Source organism: Spinacia oleracea, chromosome 2 (genome assembly GCF_020520425.1).
Source record: "Spinacia oleracea cultivar Varoflay chromosome 2, BTI_SOV_V1, whole genome shotgun sequence".
Taxonomy (NCBI): domain Eukaryota; kingdom Viridiplantae; phylum Streptophyta; class Magnoliopsida; order Caryophyllales; family Amaranthaceae; genus Spinacia; species Spinacia oleracea.
Window position 1 is genome coordinate 104,361,678 of NC_079488.1, and position 21,005 is coordinate 104,382,682.

Below are 21,005 nucleotides of genomic sequence, written 5' to 3' on the forward strand. Positions count from 1 at the left end.
TTTTTTAAAGTAGTCAGACCAAAAGAGAAGGAAAAATAGTAATTGTATTAATGTGTTTGATTAATTAGCTACAAAACAGATAGAAGAGTATAAATACAAACTAATGAGGGAGCTAAACTAACTTCCTACAAAGTGATATTACCCTTGTACCCTTATATTTATTTACAACTCCCATAGTTTTCAATCAATCTTCAATCTCAGGCAAATGTTTCTACTTTTTGTATTCATATCTAACAAATTAGTTATTGTTTGGTTAGTTTCAAAGAGTGGATTTTAAACCAACCAGTCTAGACCTGAAAATTCCAAGTTCGACATTAACCTCAAGTGTATGTGGGGAGTATTGAACTCATTATACAATAATGGTACGTATATGGGATTTGAACTATATGTATAATGTATATCTATTATTTGTAGTGATTTAACTTCACCCATTCTTATATCTGGAACTCGCACATTTATCTATCTATATATTGTACTATATTTAAAAAAAAAAAAAGTGATACATTAATGTGGAGCCGGAAAATATTACTCTCTAATATGTCTCTTTTAATATAAATAGTTAAACTTTTAATATAAATATTAAAAAAAAATACATCAAATATTTTTAGTTACTATCTTTATTAAATAATTTATTTCTTATTTACACGTTAGTTAAATCAAATCCACGTGATCTCAAAAATTTATATACTATACCAAAAGAGAGAAATCAATATGGTGATGAAAAATGTCACCCTATAATGCGTCTCTCTTTTAATTGAAAAAAATAATTCAAATATTTTAGTTCAGGAGAAATATTACGGGGTATTGATTTTCATTATAAGGCGGTTCTGTTCGACATATTTTGACTTATTTCAGACAAATTCAATGTTCTTACTTAATTTGTTGGATTTTTATGATGAAAATTGCGAATTTCTTTAGATTGTTGATTTTTTGGTGGTTAAGCATTTACAAACATAATTCCCTTGTGCCATATACCTATATGATTGCTTGTGAATGGTGAGGTGAAAACAAGAGGCAAATGAAGCTTGATAAAGATTTTAAGTTTTTATATAATCCCGCATGCATCGCGTAAATATAAGACTAGTATCATATAACATACCCTATCTGGCTATCTCATATGATATTATGCCCTCTATCCTGACCATATATACCTCCTACATGCTACTAAATTGTAGGGAAATAGAGAGAATTCGTCTTGTAATTTGATCTCCGCCCATATCTTAATACAACAAGTCCACAACATACCTCTTACTGATATCCCCGTCAAATCCGCTGAATTAGTTCATGTCTCAAAATATTTTACCGTCTCGATTTACTCGCTCCACTTTTCTTATAAAGTTGTCTCAAAATACTTACAAGTTGCGACACTTCTTATAGTGTAAATGCGAAATATTTGTTGAGGAATGGAAAATGCATGATATAAAATTATGCGGTATGCACTAGTCATTGTGTAAATGAGACGAGATTCTCTATAAACCATTCGAACTTAAATGCATATAAAGCATGTGTATGATTTTATAAACTCCATAATAAATAAAATTGAACATGAACATAATATACACTTTCATTTAAGTTCACGGGCAACTCGTTTACTTATATGAACAAGGAAGCCTATTTATATTCATGGAAAAAAACATTTTGGAAAAATAAAATAAAATAATTATATTATTAGCATTTTACCCTTGTACAAATTTTCCTTTATAGATAAAAATAATATGTTTGCCTTTTAACCTCCTAAAACATGAAAGTGTAAAATAAAATCACAAATTTGACTTTTATGATTTTCAAAAGTTAAAAGTCAAAACTCTTTTTTTTTTGAAAAATCTCGTGTATGGAACTGCGCTTGATTAAGAAACGAGTCGTTTATGATCTGGATTCCCGAACACAAAATATCCTTGACAAACCGAGTTTAAACAAACTTAGAGCATGAACTGGTTTTCCAAACACAAAAAAATATCCTTGACAAACAACAAATTTTAGAGCACGAGATCGAGTTCGACTCAGATAAGCTGAGTTAATATCTAACATGGAAAAGGTATTACTTCCTCCGTTCCGCAAAGGATGCATCATTTCTATTTGTACGTATGTCAATACGCTTCTTTAAACATTAATATCTCTAAATGTATAAGTAAAAATTATAAAAAGTTGATATTTGGAATCCTTGCATTAATATGAATTTAACAAGATCTCACTTGACTATGTTTTTTCTTACACAACAATGAAAGAAAAAAATGATTGTCAAAGTAAATTGATAAATAGTGCGCAAATGAGAAACGAAGGAAGTATTAGGATGAGTAGGCTCCGATCGACTCGTTTACATACGTAGCTTTACTTTTGCTAGCTAGACAATAGGCCTTATTTTGGCTATTGGACATTGGGTCTCGGGCTCTTGGCTACTAGGCCCAACAATCCAACAAATCCTTTAACCCATAACAAGTCCATACTCCCCTATATATGGCCATCTCATTAGAATGGAACCCTTAACCATGACACCGTACCGCGGTACCGTCCGTTCCTAATAGCCTAATTTGGTGGCCTAAGTTGTTCAGTATGCCTTTCATGCACTGTCTGACTCCGGATATTGATAAGCTACGGGGTAGTTTAGTACTCCTCCGGCCCTTTTAGAGTTTAGTGATCCGTAATTAGTTTTACATGTATGTTAGCATAATACTCTAAAAGGGCTAATGCTAATTATAAAGATGATTCTTTTTTTGTGCTATAATTATGAAAACAAGTAGGGAACTTGTTTGTTATTTTTTATTTTTGGTGTTAGCATCCGGTTCACTTTAGGGTTAATCCGGATTTGAGGCGAGTTTTGGGTTGATAGGTTTCAGTCCCCTCCCAATTATTGTTGCGGGGGATCGAACACGAGTCCTCCCTACCAAATTCAGCCTCAATCACTTGTTTGTGATTGTCGTGTGAACAAATGTGTATCTCGAATTTCCTAAAAAATGACATTTTATTGGGCGGTTTGGATTATATATTTGGGTGCATAATATTCAACGTGCACCTTAATAAACATTCATTTAGCACCTAATGAATATGGAGAATGATTTCAATGTATGCGTACAAGTGAAATATTTTTAATATAGTTCTCGATTTGAACTATATATTCACTATTTGTTCTTTGAGTATATACAATATGTTATTTATATTTGTGCTAAATGTTGTTCGTTTAAAAACAGGGTGCACGGGGAGCATAGTGCACCCGGGTACATAAACGACATTTTGCATGAGTTATGAGTTTATAGACCTTAACATTAGATACACGAACTTGTTTTTGCTTTTGCATCAAAATTATTATAATAGTTTGACTTCTGCCTTATACTCCCTGCGCCCCGGAATACTTGCACCGCTTTCTTTATAAAGCCGTCCCAGATTACTTGTACCGGTTCTATAAATGGTAATTTTTTATTAATATTATATCAACTACCCCCTTCACATGTCATTTTGTGGTCACATGCACTCTCCCCCTTACCCCCTTACTCCTTTAAAAAGTTGTCACATATCCCTATCTATATTAAAAAATACCCCACTATCAACTACTATCTTATTAAATAATAATATATTACTTTGTATTAAATTATGTGCCGGTCAAACCGGTTTAAGTATTCCGGGACGAAGGAGTAATATATTTATTTACTTCCATTGCTCTTTAATAATATTTGCAATTTAGATTGAACAAAAGCAAGGATAACAATAGAAGCATAGAGTCATTGTTGTTTTTATGGATGTCACATTGAGTTTGGCCCATATCTTCTTTGGAAGAGTTATAGACTTATAGAAATAAAAGGTACTCCCTCCCGGTTATTGTTAAGTTCCTTAAACTTGACTTTGCAATCATTCATATACACTAGGTTTGAATTTAATTTTTATTTAATATATACTTCCTCCGTTTCAGAAAGTTCTTTACGCTTTGGAAAATGTGTCCAAAGTATAAAAACTTTGACCGTAAATTCTCACCATTATATACATCAAAACGTTACATGTAAGATCTTGTTAGATTGGTCTTGGGATGTATTTTCAGAATATCAAATTTTTATAATTTTTTCACATACGAAATTGGATATATTAGTAGTCAAATGTTGCATTGGAGTTCGTGCAAATAGTAACTGTAAAGATCTTTTTGAAACGGAGGTAGTAAGTATCAAATGTTATTAGGTAAAATGTTGTTTGATCAGCCATAACGATTCACAATACTTATTTCATAATATCAATTTTTTTATAATTTCATGAATAGGAAATTAGAAATATTTAATAGACAGATAATTCACTGGCAAATGTGTCGGTCTAATTGATGCTTTAAAAAAAACAATTAGAGTTTAAAATGAACAAAATAACAGCCCCACGTACATTTCAAACCTCAACCAAATACTCTGCAAAATATACAAAAAAATAAGTTCTCCCTATGGAGCAATCTTATTGTGTGTCTCGTAGTATGAAGACTATGAACATAGTCCAAAAATAGAAATGATGCAATAATTGCAAAAATTTCAAATAATAGAAATGGATAGTTAAAGAATGGATGAAGTATGAATTATGGAGTAGCGCCCATGGTGCATGGCACAAGGGCGTGTTCGCTGGCACTCATGGCATAACACCATGGGCGCTGGCACCATGGACGCTACTCCATATAAACAACCAAATGTTTGATCACATGTTTTTATTTACTCCGTATATAAGATTACTCAAAGTAGTCTTGGTTATCTTGAGCTCAATCCATACGCCCGATCCGAAAATAACGAATTTGGATAGATTTTTGTAGGATAGAAAAGCGACTTAAAATTTGTACCAGCCCGACACGATGGAATGCTATTTAAGTTACGTCGCGACTTGTACCTACTACCCACCCCTCCTTTTGATCCGGTCTAGTAGAAGTAAATGTTTGGATACAAATTTTTGTTACCAAATTAATTCCACTAGTCAACTGATTATAGCTAGCAAATGTGTCGTATTCGTGTTTGGTTTCGTGTCGGTTTTGTTTTGTTCATAATACGAAATATGACAAATTAATCTAAACGTGTCATGTACCGGTTGATTTTGTATCTTGTAGTACCAACTTCATGTTTATTCTCAAAAACTTAATGTTCGTGTCTTGTAGTTGACGATCGTGTTGTCGTATCGTGTCAGAGACCGACAAACTTTTTTTTAAGTTTTATTTTACTTTTGTGGTAAAATTGGATGTCGACCATTACGAAAGAGTAACAGCCAAAATGTTACGGAGTACTCCGTAGTCCGTACTGCTACTACAAGTAAATAAAGCACCCATAGGCCATTTCCACCGTCCACGGTCGGCACCTCCATTACCGTCAATTTCAATCCCATCAGGAAAACATCCCCATTTTCATACCATCGCATATAAGTTATAACGCCGTTAAGTTATTGTCTAAAAAGGAAATTCTCTGTGTCATTCGTTTCCTTTAACTTTTTGAAATTTGAATCTGTTTTCCCTCACTACACCCCACTCTACCAAAGTAACCAAATCACAAGATTCGACTCCCTTTGATTTAATCCAACGGCCATAAATCCTCCTCATGACACCCATCTCGTGATCCCCAATTTCTTTATAAAACCCCCCGCTTTTTCTCCCTCCCTCCCTTAAAACCCTCATTTCTTCTTTCTCACTTTCCAGAAACTTCAATCAATCTCTCTCCTCTTTTTGAATCTTCTTCTTCAAGCCTCAATGTCGGAAATCACAGACAACGGAGCTCCACATCCAGAGGGGGGAGAATCGTTCATGGAGAAGATCGCTGAGAAACTTCACTTCCATGACAGTCACGATCAAGAGAAGAAGCACGAGGAGGAAGAGAAACACGAAGAAAAGAAGCATCACGATTCATCATCGTCTTCCTCTTCTTCTTCCTCAGATTCCGAATCTGATAAGCCTAAAAAGACGTCGTCTCCCTCTGCTGCCGCTGCTGCTGTTTCTTCTGCTCAAGCTAAGATCAATCGTCTTTTTGGCCGTGAGAAACCTGTTCACAAAGTTCTCGGCGGTGGAAAACGTACGATTTTTCTGTCCCCCTCTCTCTTCTAATTTGATTTTGAAGCTCGTTTATCATGATTTACTTCTCATCTGAGCTTTAAACTTTGATTTTTTTTATTATTATTGCAAAAAGTATACTTCATGTAGTAGCTTACTTCTAATCTGGGAATACTTCGTACATGATTTACTTTTTGACTTGATGTCAGAGAGTTAGGTTATATTAGTCGATTAGAAATTGTTCATGTAGTAGCTCGTGTTAGATTAATTTATTAGTTAATGCTATAATCATTATTTGAAGATACTTTAATTAACAAAAAAAGAAATCTACGAAGTATAAAGTTTTGATTAATTAGAAATGATGAAATGAATGAGAATGACGGTGCAGCTGCTGATGTATTCCTGTGGAGGAACAAGAAGATCTCAGCCACTGTATTGGGAGGAGCTACTGCGATCTGGATTCTGTTTGAGTTGATTGGATACCATCTGCTCACTCTCGTTTGCCACCTCTTGATTTTCTCACTTTCAGTCTTGTTTTTATGGGCGAATGCTTCCACTTTTATTAACAAGTAATCTCCAAAGGCCCTCTCTTAACTACATTTTGTGTTCATGTATTCAATTATTTTATTGAATAGTTTGATTAGTGAAGATTAATGATTCGAATGTGAACTGTAGGTCATCGCCACCTCATATTCCAGAGGTTGCTCTACCAGAGAAGCCTATCCTTGAGATTGTTGGTGCCCTTAGGGCTGAGTTGAATCGAGGACTCTCGGTATTGCACGATGTTGCTACTGGAAAAGACTTGAAGAAGTTCCTCGCTGTATGAATCACTCAATCACTCACCTTGTTTATTTGTTAATCCTTGTATTGGAGGAGCTAGGAAAGTTTGTCAATATGAGTTTGATGATTGTATCATTTGTTGTTTGCAGGTCATTGCAGGATTGTGGTTTTTGTCAATTGTGGGCAAAAGTTGTGATTTCTTGACCCTCTTCTATATTAGTAAGTGATTACATTGGTTCTCATTGCTGTTGGTTTGTGATTATGATTCGAGGAACGATGATATTAAGCATTGCCATTTGTGTTTGTCACAGACTTCGTATTGTTGCACACCGTCCCTGTTCTCTACGAGAAGTACGAGGACCATGTTGATGCTTTCGCAGAGAAGGCGATGGGTGAGGCCAAGAAGCATTACGGTGTGGTGAATGAGAGGTACATAAGTAAGATTCCGAGAGGACCTTTGAAGAGCAAGAAGGCAGAATAGATATGTTAAAACAAGCCTTAATCCACAAACAAGTGTTAGGTTTCCTAACTCTTGACATACCCAAAGGGGCTACTCACCTTTGGCGTTTTCATTTTGGCTATTTGCATTTGACTTTTGGGGGCCTTAGAAGTGTTATTGCTGGGTTTAGATTATTGGAGTTGCCAGTTTTTGTAAGCTTTGTGGGCGTTGCTTTGTTCTTGGTTATTAACAATTATGGCACAGTAGAGTTACCTAATCTTGTTTATTCGTGGATATGGTTCTCTTGGCTTTGATAGGTAATAGGTTTTGCTAGAGTTTATTTGTGATGTATTAGTCACATAACATTGGTCTTTTGTTACCCGTGCTAAGCAAAATATATACTCCGTACAATTGATTTTGGTACTTGCTTATTAACATTGGTATCTCACTATCATACTCCTTTCCCTTCTGCTGTGGTTAAAGTCGCTCTTGGATATTGTGATTTGAATGTAAACTGCTGCATTTCGACAGACTGGGGACTTGAAGCAAATTTAATGGCTTCAGTGTCTCAAAATTGGCTGGTTATACGTCACAATCTCGGTAGGAGCCACCATCGGACACTGGCCTGTGGGTGTACAACGTCCCAAGGAGTGTGCCATGCCCTATACTTGTGAATATTACGGAGTAGTTGCTCAGTTTTTCTCTTTGATGTTTACTTGTGAATCATTTGTCCTTGTCTGTATCCTATTCATCAACATGTCCTTGTACTATCCGAATGTACCTTGTGTTGTCACTAACTCGACATGTTAATTGGTCTATCTATCATCTCAAAAAAGTATATTCACAGGTACTCTCCGTCTCTCCCTCCCTAAAAAATTGCTCCATGTACTAAGTAGATGTTATTAATTTGTGGTCCCCACATGTTTCTCATAACACACTACTCCTATTTGCTTTTGTTTATACTCAATTCTTAATGAAGTGGATTTTATGACAATCTTTTAGGGACAGAGGGAGTACGGGGTTAGGAGTCTGACAAAGATTATCAATATCAAGTCTTAGTCATTCATTGGCATAATGTTTGGACTTAGGAGTCTGACAAAGATCAGATCACAAAACGCCTATACCAAAACAGAGCTCAAGTTACTCCGTATTGAATACCAAAGCGCTGATGCTGATATACACAACGCAAAACTGGTTTGACACTTTCTTAATACAACCCAAAGATTTGACAATGAAAATCATCCCAAATTGGATCATGGTTTACAACTTTACATGCATGCTCTATCCTTGAAATTCAGAAGCGTTATATTTCAAACTAAATTGGTCATTTCTCCAACTGCATAGGAAATCATAGAAGAGTTTAGTTTTACTGCTTTGGACATGAGTAATATAAGACTCTAAAATGGAATAGAAGTCCAAAATGGGGTGGGGAACAGTTTTAGTCCTGAAATGCAATTCGCATACTTGGGGATAACCACTCTATGAGACCTTATTGTGAATAAATGAAAAATTGTGATACAAATCAGTTTGAAGTTTGGCTATATCATCTACATAAGAAATATAATGAGGATCTATTTGCAATTGAATCAATATTATAAATGAATTAAAGATTACACAACCAAAACAACAAAAAGAATAAAACAAAAACTTTTACCTTTTGGCTAATTACACATGACATTTTGTATTCAGGCAACAGCTTCGCAGCTAAGGGAACTGCTTGCCTGAAGGTGTAAGAGGAACTGTGGAGAACTCAGAAGCAGGATTATCATACGGTCTAGAGCTCTGAGCGGAATATAGTGATCTTGATGTATCAATAGATGGATTTATGGGAGAAAAGATAGGAGGTCTTCCGCTAGAGCTTGCTCTTCGCTCAGGCAAAGCAGAAGGAGCAGCTGAGGTGCTTGGACTGCTACCATTAACATCTCCCTTCGATCCTTCAGTAGATTCTGTGGATTCTCTCTTCTCTCTCTCTTCAGATTCTTTAAGAAGATAATCAACCCATAGATCTGCAAAGGACTGAGGGAAAAGAACAAATAGCATTAGCAAAAGCAAAAGCAAAAGCTTCAGGTCTGACCGGTAAAACATTTAGTTAAGAGTCAACCAGCTTTACCTGATTTTCTGAAGCTGTATTTGTAGGTGTCCCTGGAGAACCTCCACCCATAAACCCACCAACAAAGCGGCCTGGCAAACCCAATACACCACGAACTACACCTTTTCCAGTTCCTTGCTGAGCAGCACCTATCCGCTGCTTGTCATCTTCTGAAAATCCCAGCATGCGAACCATGAGATCAAGAACCTGCTCAGAGTCAATGGTTTTCACTATCAGCAATCAAAACAAGAATTTTGATAATTTCAATTCGTGTCACACCACAGGCCACATTAAAGATTGAGGTCGTGAAATAATACTGTACGGCTGTACCTCTTTGCTGTGGTTTCTCTGAAAGTATGTCACAAGCAACTTGATGACAATGCGCCTGAAAAAGATCATAAATGACATTTCCTTGTTATTTCCTTCTCAAGAAAATCTTCATAAAAAAAATAGCAGGATAACTAATTGGCATACAAAAAAAAATGGAGTTGGATGGTTTGGTACGTAGAACATTAGTCATGAGGTTAGAAATGTCATTTTCTCGTGCAAAAATGATGACAATCTTGATAAAAATCAGTTTAGTGTCAAGGCACAAGGGGGGGAGGGGGGGGGGGGGGGGGTCAGTCATAAAGAGACACGTGACAGAATCATACAGCTCATTCTCAAGCTTTTGGATGAAGAAAATCGCCACTTCAGGTCTATACTGTTGGTTGCATATCCATGATTTATTGAAAAGGCAAAAAATAGTTTACTCCATCATAGCACCCTCTATTGAAGGAACATGGGCGAACAGAAGACAATGATTCCAAAGTTTGTCAAAACCATCCTATCCACGTTGAGAATTGATCTTGATGGAAGTGAGAAATTTTGTGCAGAATGGAATGTCTAATTAGCAAAATATATGTCCAACATGATTCCAAAAAGGCACACTAAATATGTTAGGCCTCTGAAACTGGCATGTTTCTATGCATCTAGTTGGTTTCTAAAAATACTGTTGCCACATACTACGTACAATACTTTTTGTATGCTTCGTATAATAGAGGAAAGATCTAGCGTAAGATTGAAATTCAGTGCATGGAAAAGTAGTCCACATTTCCCAAATGCTAACCTGTCGACTAGAAAGTCAGAATCCACAGACATCCTATTGAGCCTTGTCATACTTTGCTCTAGTGCACGCCGTAGTTTCGCATTGTCTTCCTCAAGCTTATTTACCCGATTCTTCCATTCTGCTACTAAATTGTCTGCTTGTGCAAGCTTGTCTAAAATGTCTTCCTTTTCCTTGTTTGATACTTCAACTTGCCGCTGTGATTCCTGCAGACATGGCATGTGATTTTGTGGAAAAGTTGTAGAGGTTCTCTTCTCTATTTACTGAGCAATACTGGGCAGCACGAAGGATTAACAACAAATATATACAGACAAGTTGTAGAAAGAGCAAGTTCAACAAGTCTGAAACCCCTTCGGAATACCTACATATGCGGTCAAATGATACATACATTGAAACATATAGGGGGTGTTAGGTTATGAGAGGTTTTGGAGAAAAAAGTGTTTTTGGAGGTGACTTAGAGGTTTGACCATTCAAAAAGCTAATGGGAGTGTTTGGTTATGGAGGTTTTGAAAAGTGTTGAGGGATGAAAAAACTAATTTTGAAAAAGCTCAATATAGGAGCTTTAATTGGTGTAAAATGACAATTTTGTCCATTATTGAATAAAGTTACGACCCTTACCTATCTACATCATTTTACGTCAATGTTCTTAATGGTCATTTACTCATTAACCATCTAACAACTAATTTACCAAACACTTTACACAAACAACTAATTCAATCAGCTAGTCAAACTAGCAAACATCTATAACTAGCCAACCAGCTAACATCTAACCGCTAATTGCTAAACAAAGCCATAATTTTACAAGTATTTTCAACACGTGATTTGAATATAGTATAATGTTAAAATTCAAACCGTAGAACACGATAGTGAATTTATGAGTTTCTTTAAGAATTATGGCAAAAAAGTGTTTTCAGGATTCAGCAACATAACTTCAAAAAATTCCATCCATCAGGTTTCGAAAAATTAACTAAGTCTGAGTAGGGGGGAAAAGAGAGATACATAGACTATTTATATGCTAGTTTTACACATGAAAGATGCCAACGTAGGAAGCTTCCAATATGAGAGCCCATACCTGCAAGCATTGTGAAAGTTTTGAACACTCCTCTCGGGATAGAGATAGGTCGCTTTCCAAACGCTCCTGTAATTTTTTTTTTAACAAAGTAGGGCATGAGAGGTCTTCAAACAATGCATTCTGAAGCACATAACCCAAAATCAAAAGAAAGAAGACTACAAGCGAAGACCTTAGCTTCGATTTCGGCGTAGTATTGTCCAAGAGCAGTTTGCAAGTTCAAAATTTCTGTGTTTTTGGCATCAATGGCACTCATGAAGCTAGCAAGCTTCTTCTTCAAGTCCTCAATTATTTCTTTTGACTTCTGTAGTTCATGATCTTTCATCATCTTGATCTCTTCCTGACTTGTACGTGCTTGCCCCAGAGCTCTTTCAAAATTTATGATTGTAGCTTTTTGGTATTCAACATGCTGTTGAAGCTCCTCAATAATTTTACTATCCTCATCCATTTTTTCTGATTCTTCCAATTCCTAAAGGGTGTGAAAAAATACATAGCTTTAATAATAGCCACATAATGCCAGATATTAACAGGGGAAACAAAGTTGCATGATATATACTAGATTTCAGCTCAGTGCACTAGAAGACTGACATACATTTTTTACACCCACCTAAAATGAAGGGTTCTGATTTTAAAAAAATCATGCTCAAGTTGGTTAGAGAAGGCAGAAAAATACTGCAAAACTACCCTTGACTAAAGAAATATACTTGAACATGTATCCAATAGATTGTTGTTTTCTTTTTGACTTGATGAGTATGATCACCAAAAAGTAATATGGAGCGAGTCCAGACAAAAGAAATGTGGAGCTAACCAAAGTACTGGTAGTGGTCAAACAATGCTAAAAAACTTAGAATAGCCTCAAAATATCATTCAAGTACTACCAACAAATAAATTCATATTAAGAGGTAAAGATTCTGAAGTTCACAACCTTATCTAGTAGGTGTTGCTTAAGACGAGCAAGCTCCTGCTTGGCTTTATCCCTTTCTCGACGTGTTTCTTTAAGTTCCTTCTCAATCTGTTGAAGAGAATGCTCCAATTCAACTTTACTAGGTAAGCTTGCAGATGCATGTCCACCCTATATGTATAGAAGTATTAGTTTAGGTGAGATAGCATCTGCAGTGAAGACCTACATGGAATAACAACAATATTTACCTCACCCAAACTGCTAGACTGCAACTTCCCTGCTTCAGAAGTATGTTTAAGTGCAGATTCAAGCTTTTCCTTCTCCGCCTAGAATCAATTTGAAATCAGTTCCCCATTTGCTACTAACATGATACTCTGTATGTACTATATGCAATTATGCAAACAACAAGTAAAGATGACCATATACTATGTATGTACTATATGAAAGGAACAAGTAAAGATGACCAACCTTTAGCTCAATATTTTCCTTCTCCAGGTTTGATATTACTCTTCTCAGACCGTCTGTATCATCTGTTCCTTCATTCTGCCTCCTATGAAGCTCCATTTGTAATCGTTTTATTTCAGATTCTTTTTCATCCACCTCTTGGCGTAGCTTATTCGCCTTGAATGATGCCTGCCAAATCACATACATTATACCACAATAATAAATATTAACAAAAAGATAAAAGTCAGATAAGAAACATATGTGGCATATGCCACAAGACTAACGGACCCAGTTGACTAACATCTAAAACCTTTCCACATAAAATGATATTTAAAACCAGCTCTATGACTTCTATACATATATCTAATCTGAGCAGCCAAAATAAGCACTATAGTTTACGTTTTTTAGACCTTCCAATATAATAGAGATAATTTTCTAGGCAATGTGCATGGGATGATGTGAGAGAAGGAGATTGTCATGACAGACAGAAAGAGAACTTCATTGTTTTGAGCTGCCATTGTCTTAGAGGGTGACACAAATAAGAACTGGAAATGGAGCTGACTGAACGCCATAACTTTTCATTGAGTTAATATAGAGGAATCAGAGGAGACTTTGAATGTGATGAAAGGAATAAGTAAAATTTCACTTCAAACATGTCTTTGTCTTCAATCTAAATTTCTAGATATAGTAGATTAAAAAAAAAATCTAAGGATGCAGGTTATTTGCTCAAGGCTCCAATATACATCCTCACCATCGTCTCAAAAAGAAAAAAGAACACCACCACAAGAAAATAGATGGACCAATAGCAACAAGACGCAATAGTGAAAGAAAAGCATTCTGTCACGTCAACAGATATTCCACAGAAATGCTCAAATTTAAAGCTACACCCGCACAGGAAAGAATTAATCTAATTCCACCTCAAACACTTACTATTCAAAGTCTATTTTCGAGAAACGGAAACACATTTATATTTATCAACCTGAATCAAAATGGAATTCATAACTTACTTCATTATGTCCCGATTTCAACATCTTGAGCTTCTCTGTTAAAGACCCACTCATCTTTACTTCATCTGAAAACAACAGGAATGATTAATGCAAATTAAGCAACAGAGGAGACGGAAGGAGATTGTACATGCAGAAGAAACCTTGCAATTTGATTTTTGTATTAACCAATGCTTCATGCTCTTTTTCCAATTCCCCTCTCAATTTTTTCATCTGTAACTCGTGATCATTCTGCATAGCAGCCAGCAGCCTGTTTTTCTCTTCTAACATATCTGCAGGCTCCTACAAGTCATTCATTCTTTGTCAAGGCTATTTCCCAGTACATGATATAACAGACAGAATAATCTCAAAATGAGCATATGGCTATTGCCAAGATCTACAATCATATTACTAATGTGCCATACTTCTCTACAATGCTGATAATTAACAACAAATAGATTGCAGAAAAAAATACAAGAATGGAGGACAGCAAATCAACTAGTTCCGTATTGTTCATTCACTTTTCAAGTTACCATTGTGAGTGCGCTTGTGTAATTTGCAAGTTTGCTTGTGCATGAGTTCTTAATAGGAATGCAGAACAGAAGGTGCATTACCTTTTCATGACCTGGAATTGGATATTTGGATGCTGAATCAGCTTGATTTGTATGTAAAAAACCATTACTGTTCCCATCCTGTTTAGTGACAACGCCATTTTGCCACTGGTTTCCACTAGTACGATTTCGTGCTGAAGTTCCATGCTTGTTCTGACGGTTGGGAGATTGCTCTCCACTTCCCTACGATTAACAAACCAGTTGGTACATTAACTACAAAAATAAAATGCATAAATGGAGAAGCAGACAGGTGAATCATCTACCACTAACTCAAATGACACACAGTACCATACTGCACTATGAAGTTGAAGCGTAGAATATAATCAAACAAGATATACCACTCCCCAGACCTTGAACGTAGAAACATGGGATGTGGAGAAGTAAAAGGCAAAAGATGCTCAGGAAGTGACGAACAAAAAAAAAAGAGAAGCATTCAAATGTAGCAAATTTAAACAAGATTCTCCTATTAGAGAATAATTACGATATTAGGTTTCCCAGGTTTGCATTGGAGAATTGGTGAAGAATGCTTCAGACAATACCTTCAGCATGTTCAAACTACTTGTTGATGCTCTGGAAGCTTCACTACGTGTTGTACTCAGGGCAGCATTTGTTACTTCCAGATTTTGTTTTAATGAGCCATTTTCTTGATTCAGTCTGACTATATGACCCTGTTAAATCAGTTAGAAATTTTCATTTAAAATCTCATAGGGACATGTAAATCGAAGTATAAAAAAGAAAAAGACGGCAATATTTCCATACAAGGGGAAATCATATAATTATATAAATTCACATAAAGATAAAATCCAAAAGGGCAACAAAGTCATACGTAAACAATACAGAAAGGAAGATGAGCTGAAGAAATTACTAGAAGCAGCATCCTAGAATAAAGACCATGTGGCTCAAAGAATCGAATATCCACAGTACATTGTTTGTCGGTCACTTTCACGGTTAAACGGTCGGTCAGCTGACAACATTAACTCATCGGTAAAAAGGAGGCTATGGACTATGAAGCTTTCAAAAAGAATATTCACATATAGCCTGTACTATATGACATACTGAGCAGACACAAAAATGGTGATCAGGTTGATGAAAGAGAAACTGTAAATTCAACCACTTGGGACGAATATCTGACATCATCAGTTCTTACACATAATAATGATGAGCAAAAGCAACAAGAATATTTGCAAATATATGAAGAACTTTAAACATTCAAGCCCCTAATATTTTTGAATTTTTACGTGCCTTGTGTATAAATGTTCCCTAAAGTTAATTACACTCCAAACAATCCATAAGAAAAAGCACCCCAAAAAAATCATCTTTTCCTCAGTAGTTATCACTTATGATATAATAGGATTGCTACCCTCACAAGATTTTTCTTTCTAGGATGGTGCCTGGGGGAGTGAATAAAGCAATTACCCCATAGTTCAAAAACAATGTGCACACATTCACATCAAATAGTTATGAGACTTTTCACAGTGAAGAAGGGATCCTTCTCGATGGTCTTGATTACAGGACTAGATTGGCTTAATATTGCTACAGAAAAGGTTGAAAAGTTCTAAAACTTGGTTTATCATATGTTTACGGTCGCTACACAACACACAACCTCATTTCAAAAGTAGATGCGGAAAATATAACTTCACATGTTTTCATACGAGCCACCAATCACCATCTGCTTTTGACCATTCGACTTCTCTAAGCTGCACAAAAAGACTGGTGCTATGAATTAACATAGCGTGAGCACCACTAACGGCAGAAAATAGGGAAGAAGATGATGGTTTGATTGATAAACTGAAATTACAGCAAATGTGGATGATAATTCAACTTTTGGGAGTTGGATTCTCTCCCAATTTAGCTAGGTAACCCAAAATACTCAATATTCAACATGCCTTTACCTATCTCTGATGTGCTCTATATGTAGGACTTGGTTCCCTAACCAGCTCCAAAAACTATCCATACCTAACTACTTCGTATAAAGATTCTACCTGAAGTGGCCCTCTCCATAATATAGATCCGTAGCAACTTGCTAAGTGGAAAACTGATAAACATGCCATCGCTGGCACTAGCTGAACTTCTCACTCAGAATATTTTACAAGTTAAACACTATCAGCCTGACGTACAAAATTAATCACAAATATTCACTCAAGAGGAACTCCTTCCCTAACAAATATCGAAAACCCAAAACCTAACAAGTAATGATTAGTTATGTAATACTTCCTCTGTTTCAAAAAAAATTGCAACACTTTGATTAGCACGTTTGCCAAGATACAACTTTGACCATAATTATCTCTAATTATCTTGTTCTAAATGAATTTTAAAATTTAATATTATGAAAGTATATAATGAGATCAATCCAACGACATTTTATTTGATAACATTTGATTTTAATAGATTAGTAAAATACATGGTCAAAGTTGGTATATGAATAGTGGAAAAACTAAAAGTGTTACATTTTTTTGTGAAACGGAGGATACAACTAAAAGTATTATTTCACTATTCTACAACAAAAACAGTAAAAAAACAGTAATACTTTTATTTCACTATTCTACAACAAAATCAGTAAAATAAATCCATTCTATCAAATGCTGACCTGCAGCAATTTTTAACACATGTCAGGATACCTCCAAGCATAACTATTCTCAATAAAAATAGTACACACCAAATACCAATTGCCTAAACCTCAAACACAATAAGGATTCACTTTTTCAAAAAAAAGAAAAAAGGTGGGAAAATCCTTTATGAGTATCAGTAAGTACAATGCCAATAATATGTGTACCCTTGACACAGCAGAGTAACACACTCCAAACCACTTCAAAGCCCCATGAAGCATATAAATATCCAATAGTTTTAACTCAAAATATCTGCCTTTCTTCTCCAAACCTAATCGTACAAGTAACAACCAACAGTTCGGGTACTTTTAGGTGACTTTCATCTTATTCCTAAATATTCCCTCCATACCAAAGTCATTATCCTAGCGGGCTTATCACACACTACACATGCCAATAAGTATATGAATGAGCAAGACAACAAATTAACCTAATGCTTCATGAGAATTATACAAATATTTACATATGCATGTCAAGAAGTGTACAACTAAGAAATAATATGAAATCTTAATGAACATGATGATCACAATAACATAGCCGCAAGAGTGAAATATAATAAGCTGAAATGGCAATTATTTGGTAAATCGAACGTACGGAACTCACTCTAAAACACGAAACTAATCTTTTCTTTCTCTAGAATTTCTCAAATACTCCCTCCGTTTTGAAATCATGGGAACAGTTTATCTCTTCACGCTTACCTATGTAAATGTTATCTCTATTTTTGTATTCGTAAAAATTATACAAAGTTGATATTCCGAAATTGCACATCGAGACGAATCAAACAAGCCCTCGCACGACATATTTTCCTTATCATAAATCATCACAGATGATAGTCATATTGAAATTTGTGAATAGTGTCGAACTATTTCAAAACGGAGGGAGTATTGATTATGATATAGGAAAAAAGAACTAACTAAAATTTAGTCATGAACTCGACATTTTTATTCTGCTATTACCAATTGCTTGACATCAAACTCTATGTCTCGGCATCTTGCACAGGACGGATCATTCTGAGGGTCATTCATATATCTTCCGTTCTAAGGCTAAATCACTTAAAGATGCAATTGCATTCTAATTTCAACATTGACAGGTTTAAACTTAGCCAGTAATTTAAGAACTGACGCGATATATCCAGTGAGGACGATAATACGAATAATGCTATTAAAATTGTTCCAATTTTAATAACAAATATTACTTTGGAATCTAAAGAACAATATGTGCTGAGTGTAATTGGCGATCGAAGTAAAAAAAAAAAAACATACCTCTTTTTCTTTCAGCAAAGCTGCATAATTGACTGAGAGTGCCTTAATTTCCGCCTCAGAATCCCTAAGCTTCTTAATCTCCGTTTTATACCGCTCAATCTACATGCACATTATCAATGAGAACAAGATGATCAAAAATCATAATATTTCAGCAGGGATTGAAGTCGTCGACTATAAAATTTAAGAATTAAATCAATTACAGCGAATTCGAGTACTGAGCTCAACAATTGAAAATTTGAAGTGAAGAACAAAACTCAGGTACCTCGGAAACGTACGGAGAATCGTTTCCATTCGACATAATCGGAGAATCTGAAGGCGGTTTGGAATGAGCAAGACTGTGTGAACGCCTGCGATCAGAGTAGGGAGAATCGTAGCCATGGATCGAGAGTTCATCTTCTTCGTCGTCGTCGTCGTCATCGTGGACATCAAGTGCAATTTTATTTAGGTTTTCTTTCAAATCAGCAATCGAACTCCACATCTTTTCGAGTTCAATCAATCAATTGGATAATTCGATGGCATGAAATTGGAAATGCGTTTGGGAATTGCAGGGGAGTTTGAATTTGGTGTGAAGAATTTGAGGAGAGGGGGTGATAGATCTGGAAGAAGTTGAGGCCTGGTGGTGGTGGACTGGCGGTAGGAGAAAGGTGGTACGGACTATGAAGTAAAGTAATATAATTTGTTGGGTTTAATGAGGGAGAAAGCACGTTTTAGTGGTTTGGACTTTGGGACTAGGCAATCACTTGGCCAATTGTCAAATAGGCATGGTTACTCGACATTTTGACAACTTGCTAGTTGGCCATGTCGGTTACAAAAAGAGTAAACGGGTTAGGGTCCCAAGTTATCAGGTCAAAAAGTAGATATCAGGTCCGGTTTAAACTACATACGCTTTCAATATATCGGGTTAAGTGGGTCATGTAATATTTGAACTCGTTTTTTTTTTTTACCAGGTTGGTTGTTTACACGTTCAAGATTTCATTTGCATCATTGCATGTGTGTGGGATTCAGACTTGTAATAAAACTAACACCTTGAACTTTTAAAGGGTTTTTATGGGTTTCTCCGTATTTGTTTAGTTATGTTAACTCAGGTGTTTGCCTTGATTAGTACAAGTAATTTGTTCGCCATTTGTTGTTCACATTGCCTACCATAACTAAGCATGAGAAACGCTACATACTCTGTATTCATTATACAACTATCAACTTAGATCATGTGAATATTCACTCCTACAATAGTCTTTTAAGAAACCATCAATTTTCTTTGTCTTTTCGCCCAATATCACACTATACTCCATACTCGGCAAAATTGTTGTAAGCAGTGTTTTTAAAAAAATGTCTATTATTTTTAAAATTAATGGACAAGACACTAGACAACATATAGCAGAAGAAATACGTCGGTTATTTTCGAATTCTGGTTTATACCAATCCATATGTAAAATACAATACCAAAAAAAGAGAATCGTATACATATCGACGAATTTGAAACAAATACTTGCAAAATGACCAGAAATCGAACCCGATGAAAATAATTGTTTTGAAGTAAATTAGAATACCACAAGAGTATGAAATTGTATTTGTATCGCTAGAAATCGAACCCGATGAAAACAATTTCATCACTAGAGAAGTAGCATTGTAGATTGTTATACTTTATACCCAATTACCAAAAATTTCTCCATGTCTGGACAATTGATTAATTTTAATAAGTTTTCTATAGTATTCTCAAAATTAGTTATTAATTTCAGGAAAAAATAATTGGCAAATTGTTTAAATATGACCCCTATATCATTTTTGGGTCGGTACTTAGGTGTCTTGTTTAGTTCTACGTCTTTCACTAAACATTATTTCAACATCTTATCGTGAATGCAGAACAAAAAATGGATAGTTGGTCCTCGAACTTAGGTTCAAAGCAGGCAAAATTGTTTCAATTCAAAGTCACTTAGAGGCTTTTCCCTCTTATGTTATGACTATTGCGTGTCTCTCTAAAACAATCACCGATACTTTAGATCAAGTAAACCGAAACTTCTTTTGGAAACAATCATCGCAAAAAACAGGTATTCTCATTATACCGTGTGGCAAAAATTGTCAATATAAGAGCCAACGAGGTTTAGGGTTGCGGAAGACAAAAGTCGTTAATTCTTTTTTATTGGTTATGTCGGGGTAGACCCGATCAAAAGGCGGGCGACCCTAGGGAATAAACATTTGGCCATTATGTCGGGTCGAGCCGGGCCAAGTTTTGGACCCATATTGTGTACCCAAAACCCGCTATTCCGGGTCAAAATTAGCGGACTTTCGGGCCATTTTTGGGACTAGCCAAATTTATAACTAATTTTGTTGTTTTATGTTGTCCAAAATTCGCATTTTTTAAAAGAAATGTTCAGACCGGGCCCGAAAATCGGGCCAAAACATTATGTCCAAAACCTGCTAATTTTCGAGCCAAGACAGGTCGGGTCGGGCCCATGATGATCAGCTCTAATTCTGGGTTTGAAAGTATTTTGCGATCACAACAACTTGTGGGTACAATCTATTCGTGTCAAATACAAGCAACTTAATTCTTTTAAAAAAATGTAATCCCCAGTCTTAAGACTCATGTATTTGTAAGAAAACTGTACAAATACGAATTCCCCTTCTTAAAGGACTTTGATGGAAAGTAGCCAAGTAGGGTCTGGATCAAATATGCTTTTTATTGTTAGATGAATGTGTTCCTCGCCCAATCTGGTTACTTAAATTTGGATGCATATGCCATCC

The 21,005-nt window shown here is 35.6% G+C and overlaps 2 protein-coding genes across 3 annotated transcripts; one reads left to right on the forward strand and one right to left on the reverse strand.

The window, feature by feature from the left end:
- Window positions 1-5,585: 5,585 nt before the first annotated feature.
- LOC110790090 (reticulon-like protein B4) lies at window positions 5,586-7,634 on the forward strand. The gene is made up of 5 exons (XM_021994836.2): window positions 5,586-6,002; window positions 6,369-6,549; window positions 6,656-6,800; window positions 6,910-6,979; window positions 7,072-7,634. Exons 1-5 carry the CDS (start codon window positions 5,684-5,686, stop codon window positions 7,239-7,241), a joined length of 885 nt encoding a protein of 294 aa, XP_021850528.1. The 5' UTR covers window positions 5,586-5,683; the 3' UTR covers window positions 7,242-7,634.
- A 651-nt stretch (window positions 7,635-8,285) lies between these two features.
- Window positions 8,286-19,069, reverse strand: LOC110790097 (golgin candidate 4). 2 transcript variants are annotated; one of them, XR_002533708.2, is made up of 16 exons: window positions 18,529-18,989; window positions 18,267-18,365; window positions 14,941-15,069; window positions 14,405-14,584; window positions 13,955-14,093; window positions 13,815-13,879; window positions 12,832-12,996; window positions 12,612-12,689; window positions 12,388-12,534; window positions 11,635-11,931; window positions 11,466-11,531; window positions 10,397-10,599; window positions 9,619-9,673; window positions 9,310-9,495; window positions 8,854-9,215; window positions 8,286-8,535 (listed from the first exon to the last, which is right to left on the reverse strand). XR_002533708.2 is itself a non-coding variant. In XM_021994850.2 (15 exons), the coding sequence occupies exons 1-15, from the start codon at window positions 18,742-18,744 to the stop codon at window positions 8,904-8,906; spliced, it is 2,337 nt and encodes a 778-aa protein (XP_021850542.1). In that variant the 5' UTR covers window positions 18,745-19,069; the 3' UTR covers window positions 8,664-8,903. The 2 variants fall into 2 exon arrangements, 1 of the variants encoding a protein (XP_021850542.1); XM_021994850.2 differs by lacking the exon at window positions 8,286-8,535 and having other exon boundaries at window positions 8,664-9,215; window positions 18,529-19,069.
- Between the last annotated feature and the right edge of the window lie 1,936 nt (window positions 19,070-21,005).

Bases quoted from the DNA above. Each gene is read 5' to 3' on its own strand.
- LOC110790090 (XM_021994836.2), top strand. From the start codon at position 5,684: ATGTCGGAAATCACAGACAACGGAGCTCCACATCCAGAGGGGGGAGAA. The intron at 6,801-6,909 runs GTATGAATCACT...TGTTGTTTGCAG, and splicing joins ACTTGAAGAAGTTCCTCGCT to GTCATTGCAGGATTGTGGTT. The intron at 6,980-7,071 runs GTAAGTGATTAC...TGTTTGTCACAG, and splicing joins CTTGACCCTCTTCTATATTA to ACTTCGTATTGTTGCACACC.
- LOC110790097 (XM_021994850.2), bottom strand. From the start codon at position 18,744: ATGTGGAGTTCGATTGCTGATTTGAAAGAAAACCTAAATAAAATTGCA. The intron at 12,997-13,814 runs GTAAGTTATGAA...GTGATTTGGCAG, and splicing joins TGAAATCGGGACATAATGAA to GCATCATTCAAGGCGAATAA. The intron at 11,532-11,634 runs GTCTTCGCTTGT...AAAAAATTACAG, and splicing joins ACGCCGAAATCGAAGCTAAG to GAGCGTTTGGAAAGCGACCT.